Source organism: Pseudopipra pipra, chromosome 24, assembly GCF_036250125.1.
Source record: "Pseudopipra pipra isolate bDixPip1 chromosome 24, bDixPip1.hap1, whole genome shotgun sequence".
Classification (NCBI taxonomy): domain Eukaryota; kingdom Metazoa; phylum Chordata; class Aves; order Passeriformes; family Pipridae; genus Pseudopipra; species Pseudopipra pipra.
The window spans coordinates 3,397,077-3,411,305 of NC_087572.1; the positions used below are offsets into that span (position 1 = coordinate 3,397,077).

At 60.4% G+C, this 14,229-nt stretch overlaps 1 protein-coding gene across 1 annotated transcript; it reads left to right on the forward strand.

Moving 5' to 3' along the window:
• The first annotated feature begins 2,475 nt into the window (after positions 1–2,475).
• LIN28A (lin-28 homolog A) lies at positions 2,476–13,935 on the forward strand. The gene is made up of 4 exons (XM_064635291.1): positions 2,476–2,506; positions 3,342–3,520; positions 12,525–12,709; positions 13,722–13,935. Exons 1-4 carry the CDS (start codon positions 2,476–2,478, stop codon positions 13,933–13,935), a joined length of 609 nt encoding a protein of 202 aa, XP_064491361.1.
• Positions 13,936–14,229: the final 294 nt, after the last annotated feature.

Below are 14,229 nucleotides of genomic sequence, written 5' to 3' on the forward strand. Positions count from 1 at the left end.
GGATGGGCAGAAATTGAGGGAAGCTGAGGAAGTTGCTGCTGCAACTGCTGTAATTAAATAGTTACAGGAAAATGCCTCTGGGGCTGCTGATCCACCAGGAAGGGGCTGGAGGGGGAAGCTGGTGCAGGGCAGTGGATTATTTTCTGAGGGATTGGTTTTGGAGAAAGCAAGGGCTCATTCCTCACCACGTCCTTCCCCCGTACCCTCACACCTCTGCACAAGAGTGAAACATGTAGGAAACTGGATGTACCTTCCCCAAACCCCAGGCGAAAAGGGGAAAGTGGGGAAGGAGCTGGGATTGAAGGAGGGATGAGCTGAGAAGGATGGAGCCACATGGAGGGGCCTCTGGTGGATCTTGGGTTATTTTTTTCTCTCTTGTCCCAGTTATCCTACAAATGAGAAGAAAATAAGAATAAACACGGCCTGTAGACCCGGCCCTTGCTGCCAGGAGAGGGGGCCAGATGCATCCTGGCTCTGCAGACACTGGGAAGGACCACGATCCCGGATCCCCACCAGGGACAGCTGAGGGTGCTGGCAGGTAGAGGGGGAATGCAAATGTGAGAAAGTGTGGACAGGCATCGTGGTTTCCCTCATGCCAAGACTGTCACCAGCCTTGTCCCCTCCACCAGCCCTGTCCCAGGCAGGGAGCTCTGCAGGCTGCCGGAACCTGGTTGGGGGGAAGGAGCGGGAATCCCAAAGGAAGCACTGGCCAGACTCTTCTCCTGCTGATGCAGACGACAGGCTGCTTGTTGGCTTTGAGGGCTCAATTGAAGACTGATGTTAAGAATAAGAACAGTGGAATCTCCTCCCCAGCCCAGTCTATCCCTGCTAAAATCGGTGTAAAATGAGATGGCACCTGTGAGCGTCACGGGTGGGTGGGTCACGGCACCCCCCACTCCACCTGTGTCCCGTGGGATGCTGATTCACCTCTGCTGCGGGAGCTGGCAGAGCCCTGACCGGCTGGAAAAATCCCCAAAGAGAAAAAGCGTCTTAGTCCAGTGCCTCCTCCTCTTCCTCCTCCTCCTCCTCCTTTGCTGTCTCGCCAGACCTGCGGGTGGGAGTCCAGCTCGGCTCTGCGGGAAAGGGGCAACCCGGAGCCCCCGAGTGTGCAGGGCGAGAGGAGGAGGAGGAGGAAGGAAGGACAGGGGCAGGAGGAGGAGGAAGGCCGCCGCCAGGACCCTGGACAGGGTCTCCCGGTTCAGCACCACGGCCAGCGCCGGCGGCCCCGCGGGCTGCGGAGCCTTCGCGCGGGGATTCCCCACGCGGGATTTTACCGACAACACCCGCTCGGCGCGGGGGTCCCCCCCCCCAGGTGACACCACCGCGGTCCCCGCCGTGCCCAGTGACCGCACAGTGACCACCCCCCCTACCCCGCGCGATGACACCACGCGTGGCGAGTCCCGCGTGGGGCGGCCGCGGTGGGCGCAAACACCCCCCCTCTCCCCAGCCACACTCCCCCCTGGAGGAGGGGGCACCGTGGGCTCAGCCCGGTGCGGGGGGACCCCCGGGCACAGCGCCGGGAGGGGCTGCGGGCGGCGCTGTGCCCCCGCGGCCGGGGCATTGTCCGCCGCCGGAAATGCAGCCGCTGGTCACTCGCCCTTTGTCCCCGCCCGGCCCGGGGGGCGACGGGACCCCTCGCCCCCGGCACCGCCTCGGCTCCTCTCCCCGCCGCCGGGTTCCGCCGGTGCCGCCGGGACGGGGGTCGCGCATCCCCTGAGGGGTCGCGCGGTGCCCGGAGGGTTACACGGCCCTGGGGGTGCGCGACCCACTCGCGGGTCACGGGATGGGGCTGGGGGTGCAGGAAGACCCCACTGTCCTAGAAAACAGCCCCCCACCCGGCCCCGGGGCATCAGCCCGTCCCGGTGCCGATTCCCCCCGTCCCACCCTGTCGCGGCTCGCAGGTGGCTCCACTCGTGGGGAGGGGGCGCGGGGAAACGAGGTGGAAACTCCCCCCAGTCCTCGGTGGTCCCACCTTCTGTCCATCCCGCCCCCCCGGGAGTCACCTCTTCCCTTGACAGGTGGCCTCGCCCCTAAGTGCCCTAAGTGGGGGGGTTCAGCCCCCCCCTCCAAATCCCTCCCGGAATGTGTCGCTATTACCGAGGGGGGGTTAATTAGGATCACGTGGGGACAGGATGGCGGAGCAGGGCCCGGCGCCCCCCGGCCCCGCGGGTGGGTCCTGGGGCGGAGGGGGGGGGCGGGGGCTGCCATTGTCTGCGAGAATTTGGGAGCCTTTGAAAAAACCCTCCCGCTCCCTCCCACCCCTATTGTTGGAGTGAAGATGGAGTCAAACCTCTCTCGGCTCCCTCCCGGCGGGGTCTAAGCTGGGGTTTTTTGTTGGTTGTTTTTTTTTTTTCCTCCTTTTTTTTTTTTTTTTTCCTTTTTTTTTGGCTGGGCTGATACCCTCAAAGCTGGCCGAGGAGGAGGAGGGAGGAGGCGGTAACAGCCACAACTCGGAATTTGCAAGCGAGTGTCGGGATGGGGTCTGTTTCCAACCAGCAGTTTGCAGGTTAAGTTATATTATTGTCGGAGCCCGCCTCGGCTCCGTGATTATTAATAACGACGGCAGAGCCCGGCTGGGGGGCGCAGGGACCCCCCCGACCCCGGCCCACCCAGCCCCGCTGCGCCCCAGCAGCGCGGCCGGGCCCGGCGCGGCCCCTCTCCCCCGCGCAGCACCGGGGGGCTCGCAGGGGGGGATATATAATTTTTTTTTCATCCCCCCTCCATCCCCAGGATGAGCCCAGAAGTTTGGGGCCGGAGGTGGCTGCTGGGGGTGGTTGGGAGCGGGGGAGGCCCGTGCAGCAGGGGGATGCTGGCGGTAGGGAAGAGTTTCTCCAGCGTGGCTTGCTGAGGGCAGGGGGGTTGCGGGTTGATATTTTGAGGGAGTTTTATCCCTTTTTTTATACTTTTTTTTTTTTTTTATCTTTTGAGTTTTGTTTCTTTTTTTTTTTTTTTTTTTTTTTTTTTTTTTTGTAATTGGCTTTTTGAGGGGGTTTTTGCGGGGTAGGATTTTTTTTTTTTTCGTTTTTAACGTTTTTGAGGGGAAAACGGATTTAGGGCCCCCAGCCCACGCACCGCCTGAGTCGTGCTGGCAGGAGCTGCCTTCACTTCCCCCTGCTCCTGGGGTGATCCCCACGCACACGTGGAAGCAGAGCTCACCGCTCTGTTGGGGTTTATTTGGAGGGGAGTTGGAATTTTTTTCGCCTTTTCCAGCCTGGGGAACCCGAGCAGGATTTGAAGCTCCTGCTGCGGGCTTGCCCGGCTGGATGCGGGGTGGCTGGGCCGGGGGGGACCCTCGGCTCCCCCAGCCCCGCGGCTCAGCGGCTCCGTGGGTCTCTCGCCAGGTGCGAAGCCGGGCGAGGAGCCGGCTGGAGACTCGCCCAAGCCCGAGAACGAATCCCAGCCACTGCACGGCTCCGGCATCTGTAAGTGGTTCAACGTCCGCATGGGCTTCGGCTTCCTCTCCATGACCGCCAAGGGCGGCGCGACCCTGGACTCTCCCGTCGATGTCTTCGTGCACCAGGTACGGGGCCGGAACCCGCGTGGGGAGGGAAGGGGGTGCAGCCCCCAGCACCCTCCGGAGGATGCGAGGCGGGATGGGGACCCCCCCGCCCCACCCACGCGAGGCCGGGGGTCCCCCGTCCCAGCCCGGGGTCCAGCCGTGGTCGCCCGGGGCGGGTTTCCCCGGAGCCAGGCGGGTGGAAGGGCAGGCACGGCCGCAGCCCGGGGCTCGTCCTCGGGGACCGACCCTGTAAGCTGATCCCGAGCGATTTAATTTTCCCATCGTTGTTCCCTGAGGAGCCCCTCGGGGCCGGATCCAGGGGAGCAGGTGCCCGCGGGGCCGGGCGGGACGTGCCGGAGCGGGGACGCTGCTCGCCCCGTGGAGGGACACGGGGAAGAGGCGGTTTCCCCGCGGTACCCGCTCCCAGGGATGCGGGACTGCGCTTTCCCCCGCTGGAGCTCATCCCCGGGAGGGGGGAACCTCTGCCCGCGCCTCTTGTCCCGCTCGCGGGTGGCACAAAGGCGTGCGGGGCCGGGTGTGTGTCCCTTTGGATCCTGTATGACAGTGACAGTCTCGTGTCCGGGTTTGACCCTGCTGAGCGGGGAAGACCCACGCGTGTCGGTGACCCTGCGCCGAGGGAAGTCGTGGATTCGGGGCTGCAGCTGCTTGAACCCCCCGCCCCGGCTCCCGGGGGAGGATCTGTCGGGAGACCCCGCGCAGGGGCTGGGGAAAGGGTTTGGAGATGGTGCCCAAACCGGGGCCAGCACTGGGAGGGAGATGTGGGGCTCAGCACCGGCTCGTGTGGACGGGGGTCTGTGGGGTGAGCGTGGCCCCTGAGTGTGGACAGCAGCTGCCGTGGGGCTGGGGAGCAGAGTGAGCACGAGCGAAAGGGGCTCGGGTGTTTTTGGAGCAAACACCGGTGAGTGTGGAGGAGCATGATGGTGCTGGCTCCAGGGAGCCCCTGGAGCAGCTGCCTTCAAAGGCTACTGCTCTCCGTGGGCCCAAATCCCCCCAGGCTGGGTATATCCTGCGATCTGGGGGTGCAGGATTGAGCCTCTGGGCTGCGACAAGCTCCTGGTGATCTCTTACCCCCTACCCACGAGTGGATGCTCCAGGGCAGGGCTATGGTGACTTGGCAAGCAAATGATGACCAGGGGAGATGTAAATCCCTCCTCCCTCAGCTGTGGTGTGGGCAAAGTGCCTTGTTAGGAGTTACTATCCCAGGCCAGGACACAGATGGTTTTGGAGTAGAGGGCTCCAAATCGGCCAGGGAAAAACAGATCCCGGTGCTCTCCAGAGAGCAAATGGGTCTTTGCATCTCAATGTAGCACAGCGGGACCCAGTGCCCCTGGGGAGAAGCCTCCCGCCCTTCTCCTGGGGGTTTATTGCCCCCAGGCAGTCTGGTTTCCTGATTGCTTTTGCTCACATTCCTGCAGGAAAAGAGAATTAACTGGGGTGTCTCTGTCGGGAGCATCCCACTGCCCGGGGAGAGCTGCAGCCTCCCGGTGCCCCCCGTTTTCCAGGGCTGGGGGAACCATGGGGTCCCATGTGCAGGGTTTGCAGCATTTGGGAAACACAAGGAATACTGGGAAAAAGCGGGTTATTTTGGGTAGTAAAGGGGGGGGGGGGTTCCCCTGCTGCAGTGAAGGGCAGGGTGGTCCCAGCGTGGGGTTTTGCACCAGCAGAATCGGGGCAGCTTTGGGCTGATGGAGAACCTTTCCCCTCTGTGCTGGGCTTTGCCTCCTGCCCTACTTCGCTGGTGGCACAAAGTTGCTGCTCTCCTGCAGTGAATCAGCCAGAGCTGATGCCGGCAGCTTTCCCACTGCCGAGCATCCCTGGCTCAACCCTGGCCCCTTCTTGCAGAGGGACCAAACTCAGGCTCCCACCGCAGCCTCGCTGATTTTGGGTGGCTCTCGGGGAATCGGGCCCTTCTGCCGATGCTCTCCCCATCCCAGCATCCGGGCGATTCCCGGTAGCCGGTGTCCACTCCCTGGGGAGGGAGTCAGGACTGGGAGGGCAAAAGCCAAGATCAGCCAGAGGGGACAGCACTCAGGGCTCGGGGTGCCCTGCCCAGCACCCACTGCCCGCTCCACACAGGGTGCCCCAAACCGGCCTTTGGGGCTTAGCACCCCAGAGCCCCCAAATCCCCGATCCTTCCCCTCTTCATTTACATATGTGAATGATGACCCACAGGAAGTAATTGTGGGAGAAAGAAGGGAATTGGCCTCTTTAGATCTATTAAATCACTTTATTACAGGAACCAGGTCTGAATGGCCCCTCTCTGCAGGGAGCGCGTCTCCATCTCCCTCTGCCTTTATCTGATCACAAAGAGATTAAAATCTCGGCAGGACAGGAGACTAACAGGGCTCCTCGGGGCTGCCTTTCCCTCGCATTGTGAGCTAAAAATGAGGCATTTGGGTTCAAATGCCTCCCCTGGACACTGGAGATGGATTCATTTGGGGGCTGTGAGGACACAGAGGGGATAAAGCACAGAGGAGCAGAGCAGGTCGTCCCAGAGAGGTGAAGGGCTGAGCAGCACCCGTGAAGGGGTTGGGGGTCTTGAGGTGGCAGAAATTTGGCTGGTGATGGTGAAGACCCTAAAGCTGCAGTGGTCCCCTCGGGATGCAGCTCCTGGGCTTTGGGCATCCCTTAAAGGAGTCTGGGGCTGCCAGGGAAGGCAACCTGGAAAGAGGGAGAGGAGAAAATTGGGGCACCCTGTGGCCCCAAGGCTTGCTGCTGCTCGTTTGAGCTGGAGGAGTGAACACAGACCAGCAGGGCTGGGATTTTGGGATGGGGCCCAGCTGAGAGGAGAAGGGGATGTCCAACCCCTGGGAATCGCTGCTCTCCACAGCTTGGCTCCAAGTGTTTCTCTAAGCCAGCAGGTCTAAATCCTTGATAAAGGCAGTCAGGTGGATTTTTCGTTTCTCCTTATGATTTTAGCGAGGAGAGCTGCGGGGCACTGCTGGGACCCCGTGGCTGCTGTGGCTGCAGGGTGTTTGGTCACTGGTGTCTCTCTGACATGGTCCTGTGTCCTTGCTGTGCCCATGGTTAGACCTGCTGGGGTGTGGCACTGCTGCCCTGCCCGAGTGCCCAGGGCAGCGTGGAACTAGTTGGGCACATCCCAGCACCGGAGAGACTCCAGTCCCCCTGTGATCCCTTGGGTGCTGCCGACCTGGGAGCCTCGTGGGGGTCAGGGTGGGTGGAGGGGCTCCATCTCCACTCAGCTGGGCAGGGGTGGGATGAAGGGGGATGGCAGCTCCTTGGACGTGGATTTTGGCCGAGCTGACCTGAGCTGTCACCCACCTGTGCTCCTGCCATCTGCCTGCATGTGGCCACGATAACAATAATAATAATAATAATCCACGTGAGCATGACGTGAGGTCCTAAAAAAAAAAAAAAGCACGTGTTTGGAGGGAGCTCCATCCCTGACTGTGCAGGAGAGCAAAGGCAGGGGAACAAGGGGCAGCCTCTCTGTCAGGGAGCAGGGTCCAGCCTTTCCTTGGGGTCCCCTGTTGGGGCAGGATCTGACCAGAAGGGTTTGGTTTGTGCAGAGCTGGAGCGGGGGCAGCAAAGGAAAGGGGGAATCTTTGAGTCGGAGTTGGACCTGTGATGCTCACAGAGGCACGGGGCACGTGCAGGATCTCATTTTTCCTGCTTTCTCGTGTGCATCACTCCCGTGTTTGCTCTGCGGGACCAGGGTCACCCACAGAGCTGGGTGGGCACCAGGGTTACACACGTCCCTCGGGAAGAGATCATGGAATCACAGAGCAGTTTGGGTTGGAAGGGACCTTTAAAGGTCATTTAGTCCAACCCCCCTGCAATGAGGAGGGAACAACCCCCCCTCCAGAGATCCCCAGGGGTAGAAACGCTCGTTGGAATCTCTGCTTCTGAAGGGGGAGAGGGATAGGAGCAATTTCTTTGGTGGTTGGTTGGGGTTTTTTTTATTTTATTTTGTGGTTTTTTTTTTTTTTTTTAAATAACCGCTGGAATAGAATTGTATTGCACCGCTCGTGCGCCGCATCTTGAGGGAAATAGCGAAAGAGAGCTGCTTTATTCCACCCCTGAAACTCCCTCAAGACGCTCACACACACACACACACAAAAAAAAAGCCTCCTGTCTCTGTCTAAAGATTAACTGATGGCCGCAGGCACATCCCTTCCCCCAGCTCCCCCTCCCTGCCCCAGGGAGAGAAAACACCCTGGAATGGTTTCTTAGATAATATGGCCCAAATGAATGGGATTGCTCCCGGGATGGAGTGGGGATGGAGCTGGGGAGGGCTGGGATGGAGCTGCTGCCCTGGCGAGCCTCTGTCCCTGCCGCTCCCAGCTCCAGCTCCGACGTTTCCTTTTCCCTATTTACTCGCACCTAAGAATCGGCGGGATTGAAGCCGAAATCACCACTGGAAGATGTGCCGCTGCTCCCGGCCGCGTTCCTGCTTTAATATGGGAGCACAAAATTAATACGCAGCCCCTGATCCCAATTAGCTGCCCCTGTGAAGCGCAGGAGGGTTTTGGTGGGGAAAAATACAGCCAGAGGAGCTAAAAGGATTTAGGACAGGAAACTGATGGATTAAACTCTGTGGTAGATGCTCTTTTTTTTTTTTTTTTCCCCAGAATTGGTACTTAGAGTTTAATTTTACTGGGTTATGGTGGAGAATTAAGAGCAAACATAGTTACTTTGCCAGGAAAATGGCTTTATTTTGATTTTACTTGAACTGGGGGGAAAAAGAAAACGGGGATATTGCATCAAGGAGACACTGGAAAGATCTGCTAATGTTAAATCCCCCGTGCTCCTCCCGAGGGCTCCCACACCCAACTCCCTCTTGATCTCTGCACCAACTCCTGGAGCTGAGGCAGGACCCCCATTCCCAAGCAGCATCCACTGGCTGCTCCCACGGGGGTCTGAGCTGCAGGAAGGGACTGGGATGATTCCTGCTCTGAGCCCCCTACGTGTGTGAGCCCAAAACCAGCCCCTGGAGCTTCTGGCACTGGGAAAAGATTTGCTGTGTGATGTGGAGACAAGGAAAGGCTTTGCTCAGGGATGGATCCAGGCGCAGGCTGGGAAGGCAAAGGGACATTTCCCTGCTGGCCTTGTGGCCAGTGGTGGGGAGCTGAGCTGGCCCTGCTGTTCCAGGGCTTGAATCACTACTCCATGTGGGCCAAAACCTGCTCTGGGGGCTGTTTGCCATCGAGCTGTGCCATGCAGAGGTCACCACCAATGCAGTACCCACAGTGATGGGGCACAGGCCTCCTGAGGGCTCAGCAATCCCTGGGCTGTTTTTCCTGACCCTCCTCTGCAGAGTGAGGTGTCTCAGCTCACTGAGGCACTGCAGTGGGGTTGGGCTCCCCCAAAATGCTCTGGGCCGGGCCCAGACGTGCTCTTGTCACGGCCACTCTTATCCCATCATCCCAGCCTGGCTTGTTTTCCAAAGGATCTCAGTTTAAACGTTGCTGGAGGGACGAGGTGCAGCGGCCGCTCCGCCCCAGGCCCCGCGGGACACAAAGATGGTTTGATTGAGTGGCCGGGGCTGGCTGGGAATAAACGTCCCCTTGTGTCACTGTGGGGAGGCCGCGGGGACAATGGTGACCCCGGGGCCGGCCGAGCCCCTCCGGAGCCCGGCGGGGTGGGGGTGAACCAGAGCCCGGCAGTTTGGGGGGCAGCGGCTGGATTTGGGGTGCTCCGTGGTGTCACCCCTTCCACAGGGATCTGGGATCCGTGATGAGGGATTTGTTGGGTGGAGGAAGAGGAGGGGTGAAGGCACCCACGTGCAGGGGGGGTGTGGGGGACACCCTGTGCCGTGGAGGGCGGGGGGTGGGCAGCGCTCGGCCGCTCACGTGCTGCGTCTTTGTCTGCCGTAAATCAGCTACCGGGGTGCGGGGTGGGAGGAAAAGGGTGGGTGGAAAAGCATCCTTGGATGCTCTGGGTGGATCCTGGGGTGGAAAAGCACGCTGTGATGCCTGGTGAAGGGGTGCCTTGGCGGGGGGAGTGGCACTGGTGGAAGGTGCTCCAGCTCTGCTTCTGTTCCTTGTCCTGCTGGTTAATCCCAGGCCCTAATGATGACAAGGACATCCTTGCACCAGGCTGTGCTTTAAAACAGTTGGGATGGCACTGCTTTGCGATCCCGAGCCCAGGGTGACCCTATACCCCCCCTACCAAAACCACATCCCCAAGACTGACCCCCCAGCTCCTCCAAGGGACCCGGGCCCCAAACCCTGGCACCCAACGGGTGAGCCCCAGTTCTCCCGCAGCGGGTGAGCTGGACGCAGGGTTGGTGTGTGGAGGGGCTGGAGGGGGTCAGAGGGGCCGCGGCCATGCCGGCCACCCTTCCTCCCCCCGCCGGGGCCTGGAACTCCTGGAATTTGGGCAGCGGGAGCGCGGCCGCCGCCGGCCCTTTGTTCTCGCTGGCCGGTGGCTCCCGGCCCTGGCCCTCCCCTGCGCTCCCCCTCATCCCCAGCATCCCCGGCTCGCTCCAATCCCCCCCTTCCTCTCTTTATTTTTGGGGGGGGGGGGGGGGTGTGTGTGGAGGCCTGGGAAGGCTCCGGCTTTGTGTGTGGTGTGGGACAGGGGCTCTGGGCCCCTTCCTTTCAGATGCAGGAGGTATGCAGCTAATTCAATGGGCTGCAGTTTGATTACCTATCTGATAACAGAGGAATGCCAGCAATGTGTGTGTTTTGGGAAGGGGGCAGGGGGGATGCGCAGGGACCACCAGCCACTCTGCAGCTCACATCAAAAGGCTGCAGCAGGGGGGGAGAGCTGGGGCGCCCCAGCCTCTGTCCCCCCCCCTTCCCTGGGGAGAGGGCGTTTCCTTTGGCCTTTTGGCAGAGGGGGCTGGGGGGGTGGTTGTCATCCTCGCCCGCTCCCGGAAAATAAATCGCTTCCCCCGTCATGTTGCAGCAGCTTCTGCCCAGCCCTCCTCTTCCTCGGAATGGCTGGGCAGGGGTGGATCCTGGCACCGGGGCGATGGTGCCCAAGGTGTGGGCTCAGCTGGGGGGCCCAGCCTGTGCACCAGGGTCCCCCCTGCCACGGCTCAGCTTTGTCCCAGAGCGCCTGGGAGTTTTCATCCCCGCAGTGTAAACACAGCTGGGCCAGCTGGGGCTGTAAACACCCCGAAAGCAGCCACAGGAGGTGGCTGGTCTTGTTCCCCGGCCTCCAGGGAATGGTGCTCAGCCCCTCCTGGTTCCCAAAACCCCGTGGCTGCTGCTGGATTGGGGCAAATTCCCCATCTGGGGTAGCTCCTGTCGCCCAAACCACCTCACACGCCGGGGACAGGACAGGACAGGGCAGGGTAGGTGACTGACCCCAAGGTGCTGAGGCATCTCCTCTGATGTGCTGGTCGAGGCTTTGGGCACTGAGCTCCTGCTGGGGGGATGCTCAGCACTGGGGGGGAGCTGGGTTGGGGTTGGGGAGCAGTGGTTGGGTGCCCCTCTGAGCATGGCAGGGGCTTTGCCAGTGGTAGGTGGTGCTGGAACTGCCCTGGGTGGGCAGAGGTGGCCATGAGACCCTGTCATGTCCTTGTTGTCATTGGGGACCTCATGGCTTAGGGTATGATTCTCCCTTTTGGGAGCAGGAGCAGGTCAGAGAGCAAAGGGCAACCCCATCTGGCCTGCTCTGGATCCCATACCAGCAGGCAAGGGTGACTTGGCTCAGCCTATGGGGTTTGTCCCATGAAGAATTGGTGGCACACCAGGCACAGAAAAGGGGGGAAACAGCAGAAAAAAGGGTCTCAAGGGTTGTGCCTCGAGCTCTGCTGCGTTCCCACTTCCCCCACAGGCCCATGGACATCCTGCAAGAACCCCCCAAGAAAAATTCAATCCTAAAACCCAACAACTCGGCTCCTTCCCTCTCTGCTTTTACACGGGGTGCTCCCTCGTGGGTCCTGGTGAGATTTGGGGTGCAGATGGGAACAGACCGTGCCTGCCTGTCCCGGGCAGCGCTCACACAGAGGCTCCGTGCGGGAAGAATGGGCGAGCGCGGCCCCACGTGACGGGAACTCTCCGGGCCATGAATGGGGGGAGATGCTCCATTCATAAATGCAGGGTCCTGCCGCAGCCGCGCAGGCGTTTGGCGCCGGCTCTGCTGGGAATCCCCAGCCCGCTGGAGCTGCTCCTCCCTCCGCCAGCAAATCCCCTTAACTCTTTTGGTCGTGGTCGTTTGGGCTCCTGCTGCCTGGCGGAGTTGAGGGAATGCCGTGCTGGAATTGCTGCCCGGGATGGCAGTGATGCTGGCAGTGATGCTCATGGCACAGGGGGTTAAGAGCTGTCGCCTGCATTGCCCAGCTTGGCTCCTTAGGGATTTGTTCTGCTAAAATGGACAGAGCTCTTGAAAGTGGAGAGGATTTTCCTATCATCCCACAGCCCCCTCCCTAGCCTGGGTCTTTCTGACTTGCATTGTGATGACCACTGTGGTGATCCTGGGAGGGATAAGAGGGGGTCCTGGGAAGGGTGGGAGAAGCTCCCAGCAGTGATAATCCCGGGCCAAATGGCTGCTTAATTAATTATTGGAGGTGATTAAATGGCTTGAACTGAGGTGAGCTGCAGTGAGGGGGCTGGCAGTGCCAGCTTCCAGCCTCCTGGCTTTACTGTGGGTCCTGCCATGACTGTGCTTGTGTGAAGCCTCGAGATCCTTTTGTATTTTTAAAATGATGTTTTGGAGGTGCAGGAGCAGCTCTTGCTTCCCAGCACGGGGCTGGGTGGGAGAAGGGAGCTGTTTTGCAGCGCTGACAGCCAATATTTTGTTGAAATTTGTGTCTGAGCTGTCTCTGCTGGCCCTTAAACCAGTGAGCCCCACTCAGCCGGGTGTCTGAGCTCACTGAATGCTCTGTGTTATCAAACAGGGCTCCAGACATTTTAGGGAGATGAAGGTGCCTGGTTGAGCTTAATCCTCAATGTCTATCCCCTCACAAGGGACAGGCACAGGGGAATGTTGGCAGCTCTTGTGCCACGGGAGGTGTTTGCTGGGCTGGGGCTTGTCGTGTGCCCAGTGGACACCCCCAGCTTTGTGCTGACCCCCATCCTTCCCCTCCCAGAGCAAGCTCCACATGGAGGGTTTCCGCAGCCTGAAGGAGGGCGAGGCTGTCGAGTTCACCTTCAAGAAGTCATCCAAAGGTTTGGAGTCCATCCGGGTGACCGGCCCGGGGGGCGTCTTCTGCATCGGCAGCGAGAGGAGGCCCAAGGGCAAGAGCCTCCAGAAACGCAGATCCAAAGGAGACCGGTAAGGGCTGATCCAGGGCTGAGCCCGGGCAGGATCAGGAGCTGCCTGGGTACCCTGGGGATGGGCACGAGTCCAGTGGGGTGGGCAGCGACCCTTCCTCTGGGAAAGCAGCTTCCTTTGGCAGTTAATGAGTGGCAGATGCAGCTCGGTGGGGAAAGGGCAGGGAAGCAGCAGGGAAGGGCAGAGGTCAGGGACACCCTGGGCGGCCGCTCCCCTCGGCTCAGGGAGCCGTGCTGGGCAGGGGTAATTTTCTCCAAGAGCAACCCTTCCTTGTGGGAAGGAAATAAGCCGGACGTCCTGGCAGCATCTCCCACGGTGAGGCTGCGAGCCCTGGGGCGAGTTTCTGGCCAGCTCTTCATCTCCCCCTCTCCTCTCCCATCCTCTCCATCTCGGCTTCCTGGAGATGCCTCATCCCAGTTTTCCCAGTGGATGCTGTCTGCCCCACTCCGCTGTTCTCATAAACTAATCAGAAAGGAACTGGGAAGGAAAAGGAAAGAGGAAAGGGTTGTGGCCATCCTACAAGGATGCAGGATGTGAAATGGACACAGTGTAGTTCCCTCTGCCCACACGCCTCTGGTGTGAAGGTGGCACCCGTGGGATGGGGGCTGGAAGGTACAGAAGAAGCCACCTTTTGGGTTGTCCCTACACTGATGGCCATGGTCCCTGCAAGTTCTGAGGGCTGTGTAACCCTGGGAGCGGGGTCTGGAGACACAGGAGCCAGAATCCTGATGGAGCCAGAGGGGTGGAACCCCGTGTGTGGTTCTGGTGCAGGGGTTTGCTGCCATCTCCTGGGTACCAGCAGCACCACTGAGCCCAAACTGGCCCTGCTGGAGCTGAGGCTCTGCAGGGACCAACCCCAGGGCCACCATCGGCCCCAAAGAGCCGAGCCCACATCCCTGCAGCAGCCGGGCTGTTTAAAGCCCAGCTCTGGCTGTGAAGCCAGATCGGTCCCGGGCATGGCCACGGCACATCCCACCTCATTTCTCCTCCTGGAATCTCTCCCCTCACACAGATGCTACAACTGCGGCGGGCTGGACCACCACGCCAAGGAGTGCAAGCTCCCACCACAGCCCAAGAAGTGCCACTTCTGCCAGAGCATCAGCCACATGGTCGCCAACTGCCCCGCGAAAGCACAGCAGTCCCCCAGCTCCCAGGGGAAACCTGCCTACTTCCGAGAGGAGGAGGACATGCACAGCTCGGCCCTCCTCCCCGAGACCCGGGAATGATGGTGGGTGGCAGGGAGAGGGGGGATTCCACCGGGATGAAAAGGCTTTGGCAAGGCAACGGGCAGCTGTGGGGGCTCAGAGGAGGGAGGGCAGAGTGAAGGACTGGGGAGGGCAGGCAGCGGGGACCCAGTGTCCCTGCACAGACATTTTTCCCCTGTTCCCAGGCTGGGAAAAGCTTTAATCAGGATGGCTTGTTTCAAAAATAGGGGAAGGCGTCACCCAACATACCCCTTCCAGCTAAAAAAACCCGAACATATTTGATCCATCTTTATTCTTTTCCTAAATTAAGGCAGG